At 41.1% G+C, this 22,864-nt stretch overlaps 1 protein-coding gene across 3 annotated transcripts in view; it reads left to right on the plus strand.

Annotated features, from left to right (window-relative positions):
* The window catches only part of nrxn2b (neurexin 2b), a 603,500-nt gene that overhangs the window by 286,650 nt on the left and 293,986 nt on the right, over positions 1-22,864 (plus strand). For all 3 annotated transcript variants that reach the window (XM_078281834.1, XM_071923519.2, XM_071923520.2), the window contains 2 exons: positions 15,311-15,484; positions 20,573-20,692. In XM_078281834.1, coding sequence (XP_078137960.1) covers positions 15,311-15,484; positions 20,573-20,692 — 294 coding nt within the window. The remainder of the gene's footprint in view (positions 1-15,310; positions 15,485-20,572; positions 20,693-22,864) is intronic.

Genomic DNA, 22,864 nt, shown 5'->3' on the forward strand with positions numbered 1-22,864 from the left:
TAACTTTCTGTCTCAACAGCAGCAGGTTATCTCCAAGCAGAATGGGTTAACCTTCTGCGGGCGGTGTTATTGGTTGATGCAGCTGAGCGGGGCCTAGATCATTGGATGAGTCCCTGCGGTGGGCACGTTTTGACGACTGACGTCTCTCTAAGTTGATGTTTTTAAATGGTGTTGGCCATGCGCGGCCCACGACTCCGCTGGCTTCCAAATTGGCCCGCCATCGATCCAAACGCCTGGGTGTAATGACTATCTATTGACCAGTGGCACCCAAGGGTGGAGGCAGAAACCTCTCTACTCGTCTCCCCTGAAGGTGCTTATTTCGACACGAAAACATTTTGTGTGTTCGAAGTGTTGTCAGCGGTGGGGCGGTCTGTATGTGTATTATATGTAATGATAATAATAATGTGATACTTTATAGATCGTTTTCTCCTGCTGCCCCCCTCCAGCGGGAGGTCAGAGGTCAAGGTCCGCTACGAACAGCATCTCTGGCGCTGGTAGAAATTCAGTGTCTTGCTCAAGGACACTTCTGCAAGGCCGATGCTTGTTGACAAGGAAGCTTGAACCCACTTTCTCCAGCTGAAGGATGTTAGGAGGAGTTATATAACCGCAACAATAGATGTTTTCCGCTGCTTGCTTTTACATATCCAACCAGCGGCCTTGACACAGAAGTATTGTAACGACAGCAATGGTTTGCTTCAGATACTTGTCGTATCATACATTGTCAGCAACGCCATGCATGATGATCCTCTGTCCTCTCTCGGGCACATTCTCACCAACCCGTTGACTTTTCCAGTCTTTCAAACTGAACCGCCAGGACGGATGTAAAACACTGACTATTCATCCTCTGACGCTATACATTGTTACATCCTGAGGGTTTTTCTGTCCTTCCATTATATTGTGTGGAGAGGAAATGTCATTACCACAATGCCAGGGTCTATTCCATTATGTTAGAAGAATAGATTTCTCTTCCCCTACTCCTGTGCTCCTTATTATCGCCTCCCTCCATAACATTGCTTCACAGTGAATAGCCGTTAAAATCGGCCTCTGCGGGGCGACTGTAACAAGAGGACGGCGTAGATCTATTAAGTGAAGGACAAGACGGAGATGTCATCATACTGAAGAAATTCATTGTCCGTGGGACCAAAATCCCTTTCACAACTCCTTTTCATCTCTTCTTCAGCCACCAAAGAAACAGAACAGAAAGAAAGTTGGATGTAGAGGCGAATTACTGTAACTGCTGTGCTCTACAGTGCTGGTCCCATATCATCCTACCAAGTTATTTACCTCTTCAAAACTTGAGTTGACCATGTAATGCTCAGCTGAGGGTGCAGTGTTAGTTTTAAGGGCTTCAAGTGTTGGTCAAGTTAAGCTGGCACTCGACTTGGAAAACAATGTCAAACTCAAAGAGACAGACAGATACACACACACAAATACATAAAACTATAGACACCACACACCACAAAAAATGTACATCGTTTACTCTCATATTCAGTGGAAAAAGTTGACTTTTCTTTAATCTTCCAATAAAGAGAGAGAATTGCCAGTATCTCGAAATGAGGCAGAATAAGGCAGATCACTTCACTAGTATCAAGAAAATGACAATCGATGCAAGAACATTCCTGAAACAAGTGGAATTATCTCACTGCATTGACATATTTTTTCACTTGTTTTAAGATTCAATACTCAAGTTAATGATTCATTAAGATGGATATATTTTTGAGGTGCATGTGGGAGGACGTTTTCAGTTGTCCGTTTTCCAGCACCCCAGGAGAAGAAACTGCTTCTTCTTGTTCAACATTTAGTGTCCTCATAGCAGCGTTCCTTCGAGACTTGTTAGCATAAAGCATCTGGAGCATGAACACTGCACTGGATGTGGATGTGTGTAGATGTGGGAATGGGCTGGAGTCTAACAGTGAGAGAGAGTGAGAGAGGAAGAAAAAAAAAGAGTGAGGAAAAGTTGGTGTTTATTCAATTTCCTCTTTAACAACGCTTCAGTTTGCACCTGGTTTCGGATTGCAAGTGACAGAGGGGGAGGAGGGGACGTGATGAAGATCTGCCAAAGCAGCGCCTGAAGCCATTTGCATAATAATAACCAAACAAATCACATGCAGCATAACTGGATTAGCGCTAACGTCAGGTCATATAAGTGTCTCGCACGGTTGCTTCAGCCTTGTTGCGCGGCGCCGCTCCTCAAGGCTTCCGAACGGGAAGCTCCGGGAGGGCGAGGAGAGCGGAAAAAGGTTCAGGAGGGGGTGAGACGCTGAGCTCATCCATCACCCCGATCTTCATCATCGTCATCATCATTATCAGTGCGGTTGGTGTTGCTGCCATCATCATCACCGTATCCTTCCTTATCATCCTCATTATTGCTGTTGCGTCATCAACGCCAATACTTAAATCAGCGTTACGATTGTCAACTGTCATTGTCGTCATCATCGGCGTTATTTCGGCGTCATTTCATAAATGTGCATGTATGATAAGTTTATTACAATTACTGTTGTCATCATCATTAGTGTCGTCATTATCATCATCATGTTATCATCACCAACACCAATACGGACAGGAATAATTAAGATAATCAAGCAATAACTACTGTGGTAATCATCATCACGGTTACTGTCATCATCATTATTAGTATAAAAAATTTATAATTTTATTACACTGCCTAGCCAATTACTGTTCATCACCATCAATGTAATAAACAATTACATTAAATAATTCCAATAAGATGAAATATTTCTATATGTATTATCTTATCCATGACTACGTCGCTGTTCCGTTGACGTTGCCATATTGACTCCAATTTGACTCCCAAAACAAACCCACAGAAAGTGCCTTCCATCGCTATTTTATTAACTTTACATGACATAGTAGCAACAACTCATAAGGGAACATTGTCTTACCTGCAACTTTTTCTCTTGAAGATGAAGTACTTTGGGATAGTTTTACCCACCCTGAAGTGAAATAACGAAACGCATCAGTACTTTAGTTTGCCATAAGGGTTTCACCGGAATACGGAGACGGGTTGTGAATAAAATGTAGCGGGTTATGTATATGAAACGACAGATCGGGGAGTTTATCTGCAGACTCTATCGATGTGAGCGATGTTGGTGGCAGAGTAAGGGTCACATCCTCCAAGGACTTCAATCTGTTTTAAATATCTTTACTGTTCATCCCAATTCAGGTGAGGCATTTGCTTGTTGCTGTTCAGGAGTCAATATGGTGGTTTCAACAAAACACTGATGTCACTGCAAGTCATGGATTTATATAAGATAAAAGATTTCATTGTATCATACAGTCCTATGAAGATACCTCTTCCTTCCTTTTTTGTCTGTTCCCCCCATGTCCTCCTCCGTCCCCTCTCCCCTTCTCCTCAGTGTCGGTACTCTCTCAATAAATGATGGGCCAGGTAGCTTGAGTGCTGCAATAGAGCAGTGTGTTTTAGCTTTTTTTCCCACTGACCTGTCTTCCACTACAATTTACTATGGCATTACTCAGAGCTTTGGCCATTTTCCTTCCCTCTCGCTCCCCCTCCATCTCTCCCTGCCGTCAAATGCTGACTGCTAGCCTTTTCACCGGAGGATGAGAGGAGATAGAGACGGCACTTTTTAAGAGTGTGTGTCTGCGTGCACGTCTGCATACAGAACGTGCACATGCATACAGTATATGTTCTTTGCTCCTGCCCCTGCTTTTTGTTTTTGTTTTTTTTGGTATTCATGAATTCATGCCACACTGTAGCAACTAATAATGTAATAATAGCCAGATAATGTACCAGATGATGTAATAACTGTACATCTAAATAAATGCGGGGGAAATCTAATAAAACCTGTAGATGCCATAAACTTGCTGGATAATATAATAATATCACATTACTATATCAACTGGTGATTATTACTTTATTAGGGGTTTAACATATCTTAAATTGATGATGTAATAATATTGAGTAATATCCTTATGAGTCAGTACATCATATGTCAATGTTATTATTACATCATTGTTTAAAATGTTACATCCCTTATGAAGTCATAATCGCCTGTTAATAAAATCATGTTGCATTATTACATCATATAGGAGTTTACTACATTAACAGGTTTTATTACGTTTTCAACCCATTTAGAGAGACATTTTATTATATTTTGACAAGTTATTAGGTTATCCGGCAGTTTTTACATTATCAGTTGCTACAATACACAAGTTTACAAAAGACAACAGTAAAGCATTCAATAATGTGCAGGTGCAGAAAAGCAAAACAACACAAGCTTATACTGTACAGGGATAAAGACCTAATTCAATTCTGCTCCATAGAAATTCTATTCTCTTAGTTCCAACAACACAGTGCTTCCACAGCACTTTGGTGTTAATAGGTGGAGTTTTTATAGTTAACGTAGTTTCACTCACTTCAGTTGGACCAGTTAAAAAAATAATTTACATTAATGTCATGTAAAACGCCTCTTTATGGGGGAAAGGAGTGGGCATAGGTGAAAAATGTCAAAACTGTCAGAAGAAATAAATAAATGACATGTTAGAGGAAACTGACTTGAATTGCCTAACACCAGAAAGACCAAGAAAGGCATCAATCGACTGTTTTGAATTTGAGAATTGAAATTTCAAATTGCCTCTCCACTTTCTTTTGTTCATTTTTTTTTAAATCAATAAGGCAATAGTAGTTCTAATTATGTTTACCACACTTAAACTAATGGCTTGTCGGCCTTCTCTTAGACACCCCGAATCAATCGGCTTTTCAAGTTAAATGCAACAGAATAGCTGTTTTATTTATTTATTTATTTTTTTCCTTTTCTATGGATAGGAGTATTTGACCATATTGCTGAAACATAGCTACAGCGAAGCCAGTGAGGCGAGGAGAGGGGCGGAAGGTTGACTTAGGAGAGAACATGATTGGCCTAGTCCCCCCATCAGTCAGAAATCCCTGGTGTCTCATTGGCTGGGCTCTTCCCTCCTGACAGCGGCCTGGGCAGTAATAGTCTCCCCTGATGAATGGGGGGGGGGGGGGGGGGGGGACATTTTTTTTTTTCTTTCATATCTGCATGTCCCCCTCTTCATCATTTTACAGAGAGTGAGAGAGAGAAAGAGAGAGAACAGCCTGCCTTCCTCCACAATGTATAGAATAGAGGCTTTGCAGTTTATCGCCTTACAACAACAGCTACCGCAATGGTTAAATATATAAGAACCAAGACAAAAATATCTGGAAATGTCACAATGTGGGTGTACGACTGATGCATAAGTTTTGTAATGCAATCACCTATTCTCAGCTGTTGTTGCCCAAAAACCGAGGACCTCCAATATGGCCACCAAAGCACGTTACATCACCTCAAAGCCCTCCGCAGATTGTTTGTTTGGGACTCGCATACGAACCGTGTTTACGCTCTATTGAGTAGCAACCACTTGTTGTGAGAATAATGACATTATCTGTCACTTCTCAGATTGCCCTCACCGGCAGCAGCATACCCCGAACCCCACTGAGTCGGTCTTTATCACTTTTGTAAACAAATTAACAACTCAAATTGCTTCACTGATCACAGAAGATGGATATTTATTTCCAGGCGTCACTGAGCCAGAAGATGACACCTGGAGGTAGCAACCATGGCATAGCATAACATATCACTGCTGAGATATGATGTGATATGATATGATGTGATACGATACGATACGATACAGTTGAAAACATTGTGTAACTTTTCAAAAATTGGGAAAAAAAAAAAGTAATTTTCACATTGACATATGGGTTTTGAATGGGTTTCATTTCCTTTTCTCAGCCCACAATATGAAAAATCACCAAATTTAGAGTTATGAGTCTAAAACTTCCACCTGACACAGTGAAGTATGTTTAACTTAAATTAAATATGCACAAATAAATAAAACATACTGTAGGTCTATGTATGTATAAAATGTGGCTGCATTAAAACATCACAAGTGAAATCATGGCAAGCAGACACTAATCCAATTTCTGTTGGTTTCAATGGGCTCTAGGGGAACTAGACCAGTAAAATATGGAACAATATATTTGCCCAAAGATATGAACAATTGACCTATACTGTCGTCTGGGCGGGAAATCATGTAGGGGAGAATGAAACAAAGTGAGGAGGAGGGAGAAAGGAAGGGAAGTGGAAGAAAGAAAGGGTGAGGATATTGACAACAAGAGTGGAAAATGAAAGGGCGGGGGAGATAGAGACAGATATGCAGAAAACGGAGAAAAAAAAAAAAGATACCACAGTGAGAAAAACTAAAAACGCAATAGAAAGGAGGAGAGCGCAGCCGAGGCACAGCGAAAGGACATTGGTGGAGATGAATGCAGAGCGACGTTTCAGAGAGAGGGAGAATGGAGGCATGAAAGTGTGTAATGATGCCTGTCCGTGTCACTCTATACAATCTCTCAGAGAGTGTCACCGCCAAACACTGGCGCCTGTTCAGACCCCTGGATCTTACCAAGGTGTGTTAAGACTCACAAATACCAATTGATCGTGGTGGGTTGTTGAGAAGGTGTGGTGGAGGGGGTTAAGCGTTTGTGTGTGTGTGTGTGTGAGGGGAAAATTTAAGTCGAAAGGAAGAGGCTGGATGGTGTCTATCCCCCCTGCTGTCTGTCACCAGTTTGTGTGTGTGTGTGTCCAAGAAAAAACACACTGACATAAAACAGGGCTTGTAGCATCCCAGAACACACACATACTGTAAGAATTTATCTGACAAAATGACTCATCGCACATTAAAGACGTGAAGAATTTCACTCCAAAATGAGATATCCACCATCAGGGAAAAAAAACGTGACACATACAGAACAACTGCTCATATAAAATGAAAACAAATGCTGGCGTGTTAAAGGATAATAGCTCACTTAAGATCACCGTTGACAAAATGATAACAGTTTTACAGACAGGATCTTCTATTAACTGTGCCGTAGAAATATTGAATTCAGGTTTATTGCATTTTGTGGCGGCTTCAAGCGTGACTCGTCCAATCAGAACTGAGGACCGCTGCTATCCATTTTCTAAGTGTGTGTACAGGGACAGCCTATTTTGTGTTATGTCACTATATGTCCACTCAGTTGAGAATACTCATTTGTGTGCATACTTATGAACTGTCATTACAAAGTCAATATAATCTAATTTCCATGGAGAGCTTCTGAAATTGTGACGGGCAAGCTGTCTCATTTGTGATTACGACAGGAGAATAAAATGCTAATATCACAATTCATTTTTCTTCCCCATGATACGTTTTTTTTTTTTTTTTGTATTGCCATATATTGAATTTTGGTATATCGTCCCATCCCTAATAATAACCTGTTGTGACTCATGCTACTGATGCTTGACACTTAGGATAGTTGCACATATGGACTGTTATGTTATGTTGTGACGTTCCTTCTCCCCATGAATGTGTCTGATGTGTGAAATATCTCATTTTTAGTGAAGAATTAATTAACAGACACCTGCAGAAATCGCAGGCCTATTACTGATCTTGGTTATTTATTTAAGGATAGCTGCTCAGTTAGCAACCAACACCAGACTGTTTGTTGCTATAGAAATGGTAATAAACTGTGATTGCCAATCAGCAGTTTGGAAGAGCCCAGCTTTTTCTCTCTCCCTCTCTCGCTCTGTTTGTCTTTATTTAAACGTGCGTGTGCATTTCAAGGACTCAATTTTCCTGATTCATTTTTTTAGCCGTGTAATGAGTATCACACAACATATTTTCAATACAAAAAAAGTCAAAATCTTCACTGCATGGCTCACACAATTCAAAAATGAGTACCTCAGTTCCATACTTAAGTTGTAAGTCCTTCTGCTGCTCTCGTTCCCCAGTATTCAGGAAGGCTCAATTAGCCTCGCCTAAACCTTCTTGGTCATAGGCAAACAAGGACTTGGACTTCGAATGTTGATGACTCATGGCTCAAACTGTAACTCGAATTAGCCTTGACTGTGGTGACGGCGTGCAAAATGAATGCAGACAAAGTACATTTTACCTCACTGTAATCATTTAACTTTGCATTTTCCCTCATTGTTTCCAATTACACTGCTTCCAGCTTTTTCTCTCTCACTTAGCTGCCTACATTCAAAGAGCTAGAGAGAGAGAGAGAGAGAGAACACCTGCTACTGAAAACACGTCATTGCAGTATCAAATAATTACAGCTCTATTTAGTCGCCTTGAATCCTCTCCTCGCAGAATTCAAAACATCTCCTGCTATACCGTTTATTTTCAAACATACACGCGCGCGCAGACCGAAACACAGAGACGCAACACGCAAGATAATTATACAACTCATAGTTTAGTGTCACCAATTAACGCGCGGAGCAGCGACAACATTTATTCTAGACCAATTGTCTTGTTGTGGCGTCTTTGCAGATCGGAGCGCCTCTGTAATTAGCAATCACAGATTCCCTGCATCTTCCTGCTGGCTGCCATTGTCCCAGCTTCCCCCTATAACGCACACAACCGCCGCCTGACAGCCACTCATTCACGCAGCCTACAGCGTACATGTGTGTGTGTGCGTGTGCGTGCGTTTGTTCTCATCTCCCTCATCAACAACTATTCAATTTGTGTCAATTAGAGCCAGCGTGAGAGCGAGGCAACACAAACAATGGAGAGAGAGGGGAGAGTGAGGACTCGAGAGGGAGGCAGAGATTCTTAATAGAGCATTTAATGAAAGTTAATGGTCGGCTCTGCGTTCGCGGGGGAATCGGCAAAAGGGAGCTTAGTATTGTTTAGAGATGAGATGAGACGTCGCACATTCATGGCCTCTCCTCATTATCAAAGGTCTCTTAATGATGGATATAAATAATGTATATCAAAGGTATCTAATATGTGATATCGCTAGATATGGGCGATGGCTACAATACCGTCACTGCACTTGGGAGCCAATTACAGGCAAGGATGAAATAGAGGTCTTGTCTGGAGTTGTCCAGGCATACTGACCAAATGTTATAAATAGCATAGCACTGCTATTGGATTTAAAAACGATATCTCCAAAAAAAAGTAAACTTTTCAGAAATCAAGAAAGCCACCCTTATTTTCCAGGTGAAACTCCTGCGTTAATCTTTTGAATGGGTGTCATGGGTCCTACAATCACAAAACTCACTCACCGATAAACTTAGATATAAGAAATGAAAACAGTGAAATTGGAGCTATGAAGTTTTCTCTTGTCTGGAAGTGGCGAGGCGTACTGACCAAATAACACAAATAGCAGAAATAAAAGGAAACTTTTCAGGCATCGAGCAAACAACTCTTATTTTCCAGTAGATGTATATTGGAAATTTAAGGACAACTTTTGAGTGGGTATCATGGGTCCTAAGGTCCTGAACTTCACTCATCTCTCAGATGACTCGCAGATCAACTTTCAGAGCAGCAAAATTGGGAGATGTGAGGTTTTCACACCGCTGCAGACAAAAAAACCCAAAACCATCACCGCCGAGATCTATATTTCACTTTAAAAACCCTCTGAAAACCCCGGTCGTCCGGCGTAAATGTTCAGTCAGTGTGTTCCTCCAGATTGTGCTGTCAGAGGCTCTCCAGGGCCCCGCATCCCAGCATCCCAGCATCGCGGCCCCTCCCACCGGCCCCTGAGAGGTCATTACGGTAACCGTGGAGATGCGGATGAGGAGGTCTCGAGTGATGTCTGGGAGGCTGTAATTGGTCCCGTCCTGTGGACCTCTCTGAGCAGTTCAGGAGCACAGGCATTCATCACTGCTTGGACCGCCGAGCCAGGCCCGACCAGGCCACAGCCTCCTAGACTTCGGGAAAATTAAGCGCTTCTTCATCTTCCTACACCAAACTTGTATAGTAAAAATCTTAAAAGCAAAACCCATACTGATCGACCGTATGTAATAGAGAGCGAAAACATTTCTCACAATCCATGCTTTGGTCATAGATCTTCAGAATTTAAAGTCACGATGAAATTAAAAATTTTCACCTTGTCAGCTTCTTGTCCATATCATAAGATACATCTATTTAACAATACCCAAAAATTATATTTAACCAAAACTTGTAACATTTCACAGTTTTAGTGTTTACTTAATCGCGTACTAGTAGGCATACATTAAAATTTCAACCAATAATACCATCACAGATTTTTGAACAATCCACCTCTCAGTCCCTCCCATTATATAAAATCTGCTGCTTGACTTTAAATGACTTTGACTTCATTAATTCATGCTTGCAGTAAGGTGTACTGAAAACACTAAAATCGTAAATCATAAACATAAAAAGAGCACAAAGTACAAAAATATCAGATTAAAAGGAAGTTAAAAGATCAGCAGAATGGAATTTTAAAAAGTCTATGTACATACAAGTTTTCTAAGAATAAGTGTAGCACAGACTATATTTTAAACATGACAATGTAGCCTCTAGGCAACTGTTCAAAAGGAGAAAAAAAAAGAAAATAATTACCAAGTTACTTCTTACACAATTTGACTAAAGGAGAAAGAAAGTAAACACAAACCATATTCTCACCTCCTGCCTTAAAAAAAAATTGACAAGTTCTTTTAAGATGCTTGATTGATTAGCCTGACTGCGGTATGCAGAGTTGAATTTTTCAGTCGATTTGTTTTGGCACTGAACTTCACAACTTTCAAAGTCACAGAGTGGCAACAGTGGTGCAACATTTTCTTGTTTCCTACGCACCATAGTTGCGGTTGCTGGAATTCATTCATTTTCAAGAATCCAGAATTTGTGCGAGCTCAATATTATGCATAAAGCGTTTCACAGTGGCTTCCTTCAACAGCTGCACCAAATATGCAATGGGCTTCACTGCCTTTCTCTTTGCACGTTTGTTTTGAACAGGCTTTCCCTGCCTTACATCCTGCCCCAAAATTTGGTTTCAACCAGAAATATGTTCAATTATGGAAACAAGACACCATCAAAATGTTGTTTCTTTGTGACTTTCATAGATGCGCCCAACACTTGGCAGATTATATCCACAAAGCAAAATCCCCTCAAGTGCTCACTCATCTAATAGATGCCAAAAACAACAGATGAAGTTCTATGGATAGCGAAAACACTTCTCGCAGCCCATTCATCGGTCTTTCTTACTCATACTCGCAGACTTAAGTGCTAACTCCTACACTGACAGACCACAAACACCAATCAAGTTGTATCGACATCAAAAACATTTCTTTTTTCTTCCCTAAAACATCTAAGAGGCTTAACTCATACGCTCATAGAGCATGATAACCCCAACAAATATCACAAAATAAACCCAGATTGTGAATGCGCAAACTGAAGTGAAGTCAAAGAAGTGCCCAAAGAAATCCAACTGAAATGAAACTATTCTACTCCAATGTGAACACAGTGAGAGCCTAGCTTTCTGTGTGTGTGTGTGTGTGTGTGTGTGTGTGTGTGTGTGTGTGTGTGTGTGCGGGTGTGCATGTTTGGCGCATATTCATTAATTCATCTTCATTCATCGTCCATATTCTTCAAATGAGAAAAAAAAAAAAAAAAAACGTGACTCATTTTTACAGTACATCTGGCGCCTAATTAATATCCTTCCCTCTCTTCTCGTCAACACAAAGTATGCAGACAGCCAGCGGAATCTCAAACATATCGTTAACTTCTGCAGGAAATGCGTTGTTTGCTCTTTTGAGATTAACTCCATCCCGATGATTTCATATTTGCTAAATGGTTCGTCTTCAGCTGCGATTTCAGGACATCATTCAGCTGGACAGCTAATGAATTCACTGTATCGATTATAATGCCTGGGAGCCCCGGCTGAGAAATATGAAGTGTCAAGTACTCATTAATTCTAGAGAGAAGTTGGCAAACATCATTGACTCATTCCATTACACAAAGTCCACATATAATTGACCTAGTGGCTCATTGCTTCTTGGCGTGCTAAAGTTGAAAGTTGCTCCAAAACGTCATTTTCCAGTGTCAAGCTGCTAAAATATGTATTTTCCTGAGCGGGATATTTTTTTTTTTATCTGATTGTCCAATCTTTGTAGCCGGATCTAGTCCCTTCTGCTAAAGTTTTCCCCGGGACGAGCTGTGCTCATTTTAGGCCTTCTTTAAGATAAAGGTTAAAGTCAGAGTCACAATGATGAGAAATGCCCGAAGCATTTCAAATCGTGTTTATTCATATGCATTTACATCAAAGGCCTCTTTGTGTTTTTCATAATTTCACTTGCCATTTTCCGCACAACTCTCCAGAACAGAGGGCTTAGCGAGAGGGAGAGAGCGAGAAAATAATTGGGCTTAAGAGTCAATGGATATTTCCTTTTATGTCCTTATGTAAAGAGACCATAATTGTACTAGAGCGCTGAGATATCCCAAAACTCAGCTTTATCTTCTCGCTGAGGATTCACAAACTCTTCTCCGTGCATAAAAAAAGTGCTGCTGTGTATATTCTGTTCCTCTCCCAAAAGGATACATGGACAGGATTACAAAATAAATCTTTCTAAGCATCAAATGTCATTTCCGACGCTCAGGGCTGGATGCTGTACAATCCATTCATGTCTTTTCAAGCTGCTTCTTTGAATCATGTTATAGTCAAAACATGTTCTTAGCGCCTCCGTAATGACAAGCATTTTGTCAGAGGAGGCCTCCCGAGAGTACACCTCACCACACTCAGACTGTCTGGCTTTAAATTGTCACTCCTCTGTCTCATGGCGGCTGCAGTGTTAGCCGTCTGCTACCTGCATCAACAGCTGCTGTTGCACGCCTTCGCTGTCGATCAGCAGCAAGCCACACGCCACATATTTACAACAGCAATGACTGAGGAAACACTTGTTTAGCAAAGGAGTTAAGAAGTCGGAAGAAAACAAGTACAGATACAGTACAGTCCCGCGATGCATTTGTGGTGATGATAGACCTCATTTATTATCAGTTGATTTGAGTGTGATCTCAGCTCTTTGTCTGCCTAGTTGATCAGCTGCCATCATCTCTTCTGTGGAGAATACAGTGTTGCAGGCTGCATAGCTACAACACAGTTTATAGCATTTTACATACATAAACTGCCTAAACAAAATCTGCTTTATTTTAGTCATATCCCCTTTCACTCTTGGCCAAACTTATAACCAACGCTATTTTGATGTCCTGGGTGGAGCTGGAGACTTTTGGTAGCCACACCCACTCTAAGACAAATTTCTCTGATTCCAGATTTCAACCAAGCGATGACGCTTTGCTCACATATGGAACACAATGAGAATCCACTTGAGTGTTTGCCACTGAGTGTTTGCCATTTACATTCCTGCCTCCCAACCCCCCTCCTAAACACACACACATACGGACAACTTATTGAACTCTGTGCATCATTTTTATCTCATTTTTATTTCAAAATTACTGTATGATGGAAAAACAATCCAGTAATTTGGTATCAATAAAGACAAAACCAAAAAAGGCTGCAAAAGAGGACAAATCACTAACATGCAATAACTAGTAAAATTATGCAAATGAAGTAAATAGTAAAAAAAAACAAAAAAAATAATTAATGCAATAAAAAAAGCAAATAATTTATTGTTGAATAGCGTGCTTGAGAACTTGTGGCACAGTGAAAATATTGCATTTACAAGGCTTTCCATGTACGATACAATGTACGATGCAGCAGTTTCGCCAATGACATTGATCAGCTGCTACGTAACATACAAAAGTAATACATTCACGTACGGTAGGCACTCACAATCAATCAATCAAGGACTTAAAAGAACAGTTAAACAACAAATAACACTAAATATTTGAATGAAAAATTGTTAACTCCTCTTTCGTTTCATCTTGCTCTCTTGCACGGCCATTAGGCATTCTCTTTTTCTTTGATTTTTTAAAGATTTCCCATTGGAATACCTGCATATATGAGGGGTAAAGGAGAGAGAGAGAATGATTGAAGTCTTGAAGCTTTGACTTATTCATGCATTCTCCCAAATGGAGAGTAAAGAAAGACGTGTTATTTGGGCGAGTGGTGAAGTGGGACGTTGGTGCTCCACAGCATCGGTTGAGCTGCTACCACTGGACCGAAACTGCCTTTTTTTTTTTACAGAAAACACCCCAACCGAACACAGCTGAGGGATGAATTAATTACTCCTGATGTAAATTCAGTTGTTCCTCTAGCTCTTTCTCTATTTTGTTATTATTCATCACTTTTAATTCAGCCTAAGTGGTCCGTTAGAAGAGAACGACATAGACTGGAGTCTATTTACAATGCTTTGAAATGCGACTCACTGTTGCAAATCAAGAGTAGTGGGTACCCAGATGCCTTCTCATTACTTCAGAGCTGACTGACAGGCTAGTAGGCTACACTACTGGAGGAAAATGTGGCTGTAACAATATCTTTACATCAATTTAGAAACAAATTATATTATGGATTCTTCAATCAATATTCTTCTCATATTCTCATATTCTCCTCATATTTTCAAGTTACCAGTGAAGCATCCTTGAAATGTTATTAGGGCCTATAATGGATTGTTCTCAGCATTATGGAATAAGAGATTATGTGTGAGGGGATTACAGTAATCTGATTACAAAGAAATTGATACTCCAATCTGTGAATCAGATTAGAGATACTTGAGAAAGAAGGCAAAGAAACATATTAAAGAGACAAAGGAGTTTAAATTATTAGGTGTTAACCTGATTTTATAAAACCTGAAATTTAGACAACCTGAAGTGGTTGATAACAGTTGTAGCTGATGATGATAATACTCAAATTTCTGTCTGCAAATCACAAAAAATCATAAAGAAATTGTAATTGCGATCTGTTGCCAGTACTGTAAATCAGATTAGAGATACTTGAGAGAAAGTAAGTGCTTGCTTTTTGATTACAGGAATATAAGGGGGGAAGACATTTAAATTTGAATCAATGTGAACATGATTTTGCACAACTTCAAATGCTTGGTAACAAATTACTGTCTGTAAATTGTAATAAACTGTTTACTTAAATGTATGTTTTGTCTCCATCTTTGGTGCTAACTGCTCATTGCTGTGGGGTTTGTGCACTGCACTTCCCAGAGATCACCTGTCAATCAATTGAATTTTCTGTTGATGAAGTTTGACTTTCTGTAGGTGGCGCTCTTTTTTTAACTACTCGGTTCTTCTTCTGTTTATTCCAACAAACTGGAAACATGGAGTTTTTTCCCCCAGAAAGAGCTGCCAGACACCTTGTTTAGAACAGCAAATATAAAATATTTCATGAACCGACTACAGGTTTAATCACATTTGTGTTACATCAATAGAGAGTAGCAAAATTGATATTCATTTATATGAAAATGTAGCAGATTATTTGCATATTGCAGGTAATCAGTCATCTGAAAATGGACCTTGCTTTCAAAGTGACCTTCCCAAACTCTCATTTTTCTCATGGGTGGCTTTCGGTGTGTTTGTTTTCCAGGGGAGCTGTACATCGGTGGCGTGACGAAGAACATGTACAGCAATCTGCCCAAGCTGATCGCGTCCCGGGACGGATACCAGGGCTGCCTGGCCTCCGTGGACCTGAATGGGAGACTCCCCGACCTGATCGCAGATGCCCTCCACAGGGTGGGTCAGGTGGAACGAGGCTGCGACGGTGAGTGGGGGGGAACCGATGGACACACACACACACACACACACACTCACTCGCTCACAAAAAGCAAACTTGTACACTAGAGGTTGACACAAACATGAAAATTTTGAGCGGTGTCCAACTCTGAGCTGAGCCTGAGGGGTAATGACTTTTTCTGAGTCAAAACCCACAGGTATACACAATGCATGCATGCACGCACGCACGCACGCATGCACACACACACACACACACACACACACACAGTGTTGGGCAAAAAAACAAATATTATTTATTTACTTATTACCTAATCAGCACAGTAACTAGTTACACCACACCATTTTTTTTGTTACACCCCCAAGATGAGCAATGGCACCGGCTCTTACCTTCAGAAATCAGGATAACTCAATTACTTCTGCTAGTAGTGGCAATAATTTCGCATTTCGATTTCTCATCAAAGATAACTCAGTTTGAGAGGATGACGACTACATGAGAAAAACAAATCACGAGATGGTCTAGTTTTTGGATAATTCAACTTCACTTTGACATTTAGAGAGGGTGATAACAAAAGGAACAACTTTTATTTGGTAACTAATATTTCTGAAACTGAAATTGCACTCTTATTAGTCTAATTATGACTTGGAAAGGTAATAATAGTACTGTAAAGCATTTCTGATTACTTAAATAACTGTAATCCAAATGTCAACTACCCACTAATGCTTACCCATTAATTAGAGCAAAAACATCCTTTTACGCAGGTGAGCTCAGCGATGGTCTTGCAGTACATGAGGACATTTTCAATTTAGACACCAGCCTGCTTCTCTGTCATTAAAATCCTCTCATGTAAATAACCACTCTACCTTAATTTTTAATTCATGCCCATAAATTGGATCTGTTACACTCCACGGCCTAATTACACACCAGACTGCCACTCGCGTTGAGTTTTTCAGTAAAGAGACACCGGTAACAGTAACTCACCGCTCTATTCTGCAGCTGTTATTCCCTGATATACACCAATAACCACACCCATATTCTCCCAGCTCGGGGCGAGTCTTCCTCAATCCAATCCCTTCTCCTCTGTATATCCTCTCTATTGCCCCATAAAGCCTACATGAGGGAGGTATCTCTCTCCCTCTAATGTTATTGTCAGCGTGGCTAATCTCAAAGCTTGCACCCCCCCCCCTCAGCACCCCCCCCCCACACCCCCCACCCCCCACACACAGCGTGTTGGCTTTTGCCTCATCAATCTTGCGTCCGAAGTGTTTTTGGCTTGACGGTCCGCGGTCCGTCGCCGCGTCTCAGGCTGGCTCCGGTGTCGGGTAGTTAATCCTGAGCGTGACAGCGGACTCTGGCTGTAGCCGTTTCCCCTTCAACATCACCCCCCCCCTTCTCCCCTTCCCTCCCTCCCCCCTTTCCTCCCACCGCCACGTCTCAATGGCGTACTGAGCGTCGGAGAGCACAGCCTTGATTTCCCCGAGGGCCGCGCTGGCCGACTCGATGCGGCGCCGATCCAGCTTTTTTTTTTCGTTTTTTTTTTTTTTCTTCCTCGATCCCTACCCGCCGCTATACCTCTGCCAGCCGGCCTTATTACCTGCCTACAGTTATACACCACAATTACTTCGCTCCAAACACAGTTTAAAACTGCATTAAACTATCATATTGGCTCCCACGGGCACCCGAAATGGATGCTAATATTAGTTAATGATTGGATGTGCCAGAGAGCTGAGCAGTAGTAATTGACCATTTTTGGGAGGGGGGGGGGGACCTTTTTGACAAATAATACTGTAAATTACCTAGACCTGAGGCTGTCCGGAATCAATGTACTCCCTTGCTGATATTACAGGAATACATCAAAAAATATTTTCACTACTTATCTAATTTCACCATAATGAAATTCATTAGTAGAATACATCTTTACTACCCTGCACTGGAGAAGCAAAACTCCGTTGACATCACTCCAGATCTGTTAAATTACAACTCAAAATATAATTAGTTACTTTTCTGGCATTGATTGATCTTCTCTAACACCAGCAGTTCAATTAGTTTCCCAAAAACTTGCAAACACTGCCTGACCATGAATTCCTGGGTGGCTAAAGCAATGGTCAGAGTAATGAAAACGACTTCCTTGAGTAAGTGTCCTGGGTATGAATCATGGCCAACCTAAGTCCTGACCAACATGATTCTGAGGTCAGTGTTGGCTCGTGGACCGGGGATACACAGCGGTCAGAGGTGACTGTTGGTCCAGTCTCTCTAGACCTCAGGCCAGACAGAGGCCAGAACATTGAGCTTGTTCTCTTAGCTCTCTCCTGACTCAGCGGATCACAACAACAAAGAACAAGAAAGAGAAAAAAGGAGAGAGAGAGAGAGAGCTGCTCCACAGCTACATATACAGTACTGCTGACTCACTGTAGGGATTTTGTGAAAAATCTATAATATAAGAAAATATATATATATAAAATAAAAATGTATATAATATAAATTAGTTGTTGTAGAGCAGTAGTAGTAGTGCAGTGGAATGAGAAGTAGCAGCAGCACTAGTAGCAGCAGTAATAGTAGCTGTAACAGTAGTATCAGCAGTAGTAATAGCAGCAGTAGTAGCAGCACTTAACAAAGCACAGTTAAAAAGTGCTTTACAACATAAATAAAAATGTGAGCAATAAATAAAAACTGAGAAAAATAAACAAGAAAAAATCTACATCCACCTTTACAAAATAGAAGTGCCAGTCAAAATCTTGACCCGTTCACCCCCTTTTTGATCGTCCATTTCATTACGAACTGAAAGCCCAAACTGATCCCCATTCAGCGCTACGACACTCTACTCTGCTAAGACAGGACCAGATGTTTCAATCGTAACCCAGCTGTTAACTGTAGATACAGGTGACAGCAGCGAGGGAGTCGTGGCGTGTGTTCAGTTTGGGTTTTTACAAAGACGTTAGGCTTAGTAGCTCCCTATTGTTCATGATATTCCTGAACATTTGGAGCCAACACAGCAGATGGAGTTTTATGCTCCAACAAACCCAAGACACCTGATAGCAGGTTCACCGTACTAAGGTAGCATGCGGCTGATCGATACTTGAAAGAAGTGTTGGGAAGTGATTACATTGACCTGGGTATTAATTATGACAATACGCTTAATTAGCACCTCTGGGAAACCCTTTATTAGTGAGTAATTAATGGGGCAATTAGCGCTGTGTGGAATTATTAACAGAACAAGCCGATAAAATGGAAATGACATTGAATTCAAGTGGCCATTTTGGAGGAGAAAGTAAGTGCTCTTATGGATATGGCGGGGGTTTTTTTTGGGGGGGGGACGTCTTTTTTAATTGGGCCATTTGTAAATGGCGCTGTGAGATGCATGTTTATCTATGCAGAAACAAATTAGTCTGGCACTGAACCATGGTTCTTTGGAAATGTTTGTGTTTAATTGAGTTTTTAATGAGAATCCCCACCACCACCACCAACACGACAACCACCGCCCTTATTTATTTTTAGCACAATTTCCGTGCCTCAAATTTGATTGGCATCCTAATCTTAAATATTTCACTCAGCTTTTTTCCCAACCAATTTTCAGAACAATAATTTGAAAGCAGGTTTGGTTCCAAAGACAACTAATGATGAGCTTGTTTCTTTCATTTCCATCAATCATATCAGATTCAAACAAATACAGTGAACAAAGGAAAAATTGGTAAATAATTCATCACAGTATGTCGGTTTATGTGACAATACCTATTGGGTCAGTGCTAATCATCATTTACAGTGGAAATATTAATGTTTTCAGAGCAACCTATCACATTTAATTCAGCTATCCGAGTAAGTGGCTGAAATTCCACAGAGAAATTATGACAGTGGATTTTTCTAATTGACAATTTAAATGTCTTTAGCCATCCATGGCAGTGAGAGAGAACAACCCTCTACCCCCCAGAGACAGACAGACACACACACACACGCACACACACACACACACACACATTTACTGGCGATATTAAACCCATGCCGCCTACGCTTCCCCACTAATTTCCAATTCAAATGGGCCCCTAGTCTGACGATCACACCAGGTTTCAACCTTGAATTAATGTCAAATTCAATCTGAATACATTTTTAAGCAGCATTAATCAAATCACTTTCAGCCTGCGGAGGAGCAGCTATTTGGTTACAGTCATTTGCTCTTTTAACACAAGTATTCAGAGATATGAGGCCTGTGTTTTATTCAAGGCTTTCATAATAGTAGGTGCTTAACAACATAGTAAAAAGAATTTCTCAGAGTTAAATGACAAGTATCACCATCCTCACTATAGAAGCTTTGCAGTTGCATCACACACCTCCTGGCAACCAGAGCTGACGCCATCACAGGTTTCTATTGGAGAATTAGCTGTGGTCAAATAGAAAAAGAGAGATACCTATAAAAGATTTGTTGTGGTGTGGATGTAGGTCCATTCAGTGTCGTTACAAGTAAAAGTGAATAGTCTGATGAAGTAAATTTATTACCAAATGTAAGTTAATGTGACACAGTAAACTGTCTTGTCTTGAACCCTAGTCTCTACTCCAAAACACTCTGAGTTTTAGCTCAGTTAACTTGTTGTTTTTTTTGGCTTTTTTAGCTAGCTAACTAGCAAGCAAGTTAATTTATCAAAGCAACAAATGTAAATGTTAATATGCACCCTCTAGCCCACTCAAGCTAGGTTCAATTAGCTAGTGTGCAAATCAGATGCGTTGGTGATGGTTAGCTGACCAGATACTATGGTTAGCAAGCTAACAAGCTGACATTATATAAACAAAAAAGTGATCAGATGTATCAGTGATGAAGTGATCAGTTCCCAGTCAAAAACAGCACAAAAAATAAACATGACTATTCAGTTCTGTTGAGACAGCCAAGTTGCCTGTATAAAAATGCAACAAGCTGTTTTCAGTTGTTGTTGCCAAGAGCTGTGGACCTCCAATATGGCCACCAAACGGTATGTTTCAGGGTTACCTCAATACCAAACACACCACATAAAACGCTTTACAAGAGTCAGGATCCAGGTGATTTTGTGGTCATCCATGTGGACTTCAAATACCTTTGGATCAACGTCGGTCTCAATATTGAACACTGAACCTGTTGTCTGGCTGTTCCCTCAGGACCCAGTACCACCTGTACGGAGGAGTCTTGCTACCATCAGGGGGTGTGTCTCCAGCAGTGGGAGGGCTTCACCTGCGACTGCACTATGACGTCCTATGGAGGCTCCTTTTGCAACGACCGTGAGTACCACGTTTTCACCTTAGTGACATCCCTGCGGTGGTTTGGCTGCGAACGGTCGAGTGTGTACGGCTGGAGTGGGTTGAGTAGGTGACGCTAGCTGCTGGTGGGCAGATAGGTGGTGCTGGGATGTACAGTTATGAAGTTAAAGCTGCACTAGGTAACTTTGCACTTTGGCAGCCCAAGTGGCAGTGAGAGATCACTGTTTAAATTTTTGAAAGATTGAAGTACTACATTACTCAGAAATCATATAACGTGATGTCAGGAAACTCAATTTCTTCTTGATCTTTGTTGGGGTTGGAGGTGGTGAAGAGCTTCAAGCATGGTTAGTTATTCCAGGTTCCACTGGATGGAGCGCTCGCTCGCTGCTGTTGGAGGGACAGTTTTGTGTTCTGCTCTTAATTTTTGCTTTGAGATTTCCTGCCACGACCACACTTGACATCTGAAATTAATTGGGCAAATAGGGCGACTCTTAAGGGTCTCAATTAGTGGGGATGGGATGCTCTTCACTGCTGCAGCCTTAATTTGTCATTGAGGCGGATAAGACGGGTGAAGTTTTACATAAAAGTCTTGCCTAGTGTAGCTTTAACATCATCACATTAGAGCATTAGAAACAGATTTTTCCTCACAGGTCTTTTGTCTCATGGCTTGAGTAATAAGTACTTTTGTACATTAATTGGAAAATGTGTTAACGTATCAAAATACTGGTGACAAGGAGTCATTACGTCACCTCAACTGGGCCAAACAGTTTGGGCTACACTCAACGCTCCCTCCTCTCCTAATTTTGTATTACTCACACATTATTCATAGTACCAGCTTGGATTGTACAACTCAGAGTTCACCATGAGATTGGCTCCTCAGTCCCTGAGGCTGTGCTAAGGACATGCTGTGAGGAGAAATGCTGCTTTAAGCCCCGTGTCCCTGCCATGTGGTCACCCGGTGGGTGGCTGGCAGCGAGGGATAGGAAGGAGGGAGGTATGGAGAGGGGGGAAAGCAAATTTATTGGAAATGTGTTGTTTTTTATTGGTTTCAACAGTATGTTTCCTAGATTGACAGAATGTATTTATTGCAATATGATTTGGGCCAGTGCTTCTGCTGAGTGCCCAGTGTAGAAGCAATATATTTGCATAGATATTGCATAGGTGCGAACTAGCTGCATTGAGTAGACCTCCTCTGTAACATGATGCATACTGAACAGTGGAAGTGACCTGGTGACAAAGAAATACCATGACTAAGTTCCTGTCAGAGTGCTGGTACTTACAGTAAGTGTAAGAATTCTGTTTGCAGTCGACCTATGCTTGGTAACATAGAGCTTATGTACAATTATACGGTGGCCGAGAGAGCTCAACGCACTGCAACTTAAGAAAACACATGCAAATAGACAAAACACAAGCAAATTAAGAAAACTTCTTCATCAATTTGACAACACATGCGCTGCAAATACACACAACACAACCAAATAGACAAACGCGCTGGAAATACACAAACGCGCTGCAAATACACACAACACAACCAAATACACAAACGCGCTGCAAATACACACAACACAACCAAATACACAAACACGCTGCAAATACACACAACACAACCAAATACACAAACACGCTGCAAATACACACAATACAACCAAATACACAAACGCGCTGCAAATACTCACAACACAACCAAATACACAAACGCGCTGCAAGTAGCACAGACGACAACGGATCTGTTTCCAGGGGACACAAAAAAGTGATGAACCCGGCTGGGACACGCTTGTTGTTCAATGAATCATGCGATCACGATGTTAAAATCAACCAAAAAAACGTACATTTTAGCTCATTTTCCAACACCACTGACGAGTAGCCGACTTCAATAACTTCAAAAGTCACAAAGCATTGAACAACAAGCGTGTCCCAGCCGGGTTCATCACTTTTTTGTGTCCCCTGGAAACAGATCCGTTGTCGTCTGTGCTACTTGCAGCGTGTTTCTGTATTTGGTTGTGTTGTGAGTATTTGCAGTGCGTTTGTGTATTTCCAGCGCGTTTGTCTATTTGGTTGTGTTGTGTGTATTTGCAGCGCATGTGTTGTCAAATTGATGAAGATGTTTTCTTAATTTGCTTGTGTTTTGTCTATTTGCATGTGTTTTCTTAAGTTGTAGTGCGTTGAGCTCTCTCGGCCACCGTACAATTAGCA

Source organism: Centroberyx gerrardi, chromosome 23, assembly GCF_048128805.1.
Source record: "Centroberyx gerrardi isolate f3 chromosome 23, fCenGer3.hap1.cur.20231027, whole genome shotgun sequence".
Classification (NCBI taxonomy): Eukaryota; Metazoa; Chordata; class Actinopteri; order Beryciformes; family Berycidae; genus Centroberyx; species Centroberyx gerrardi.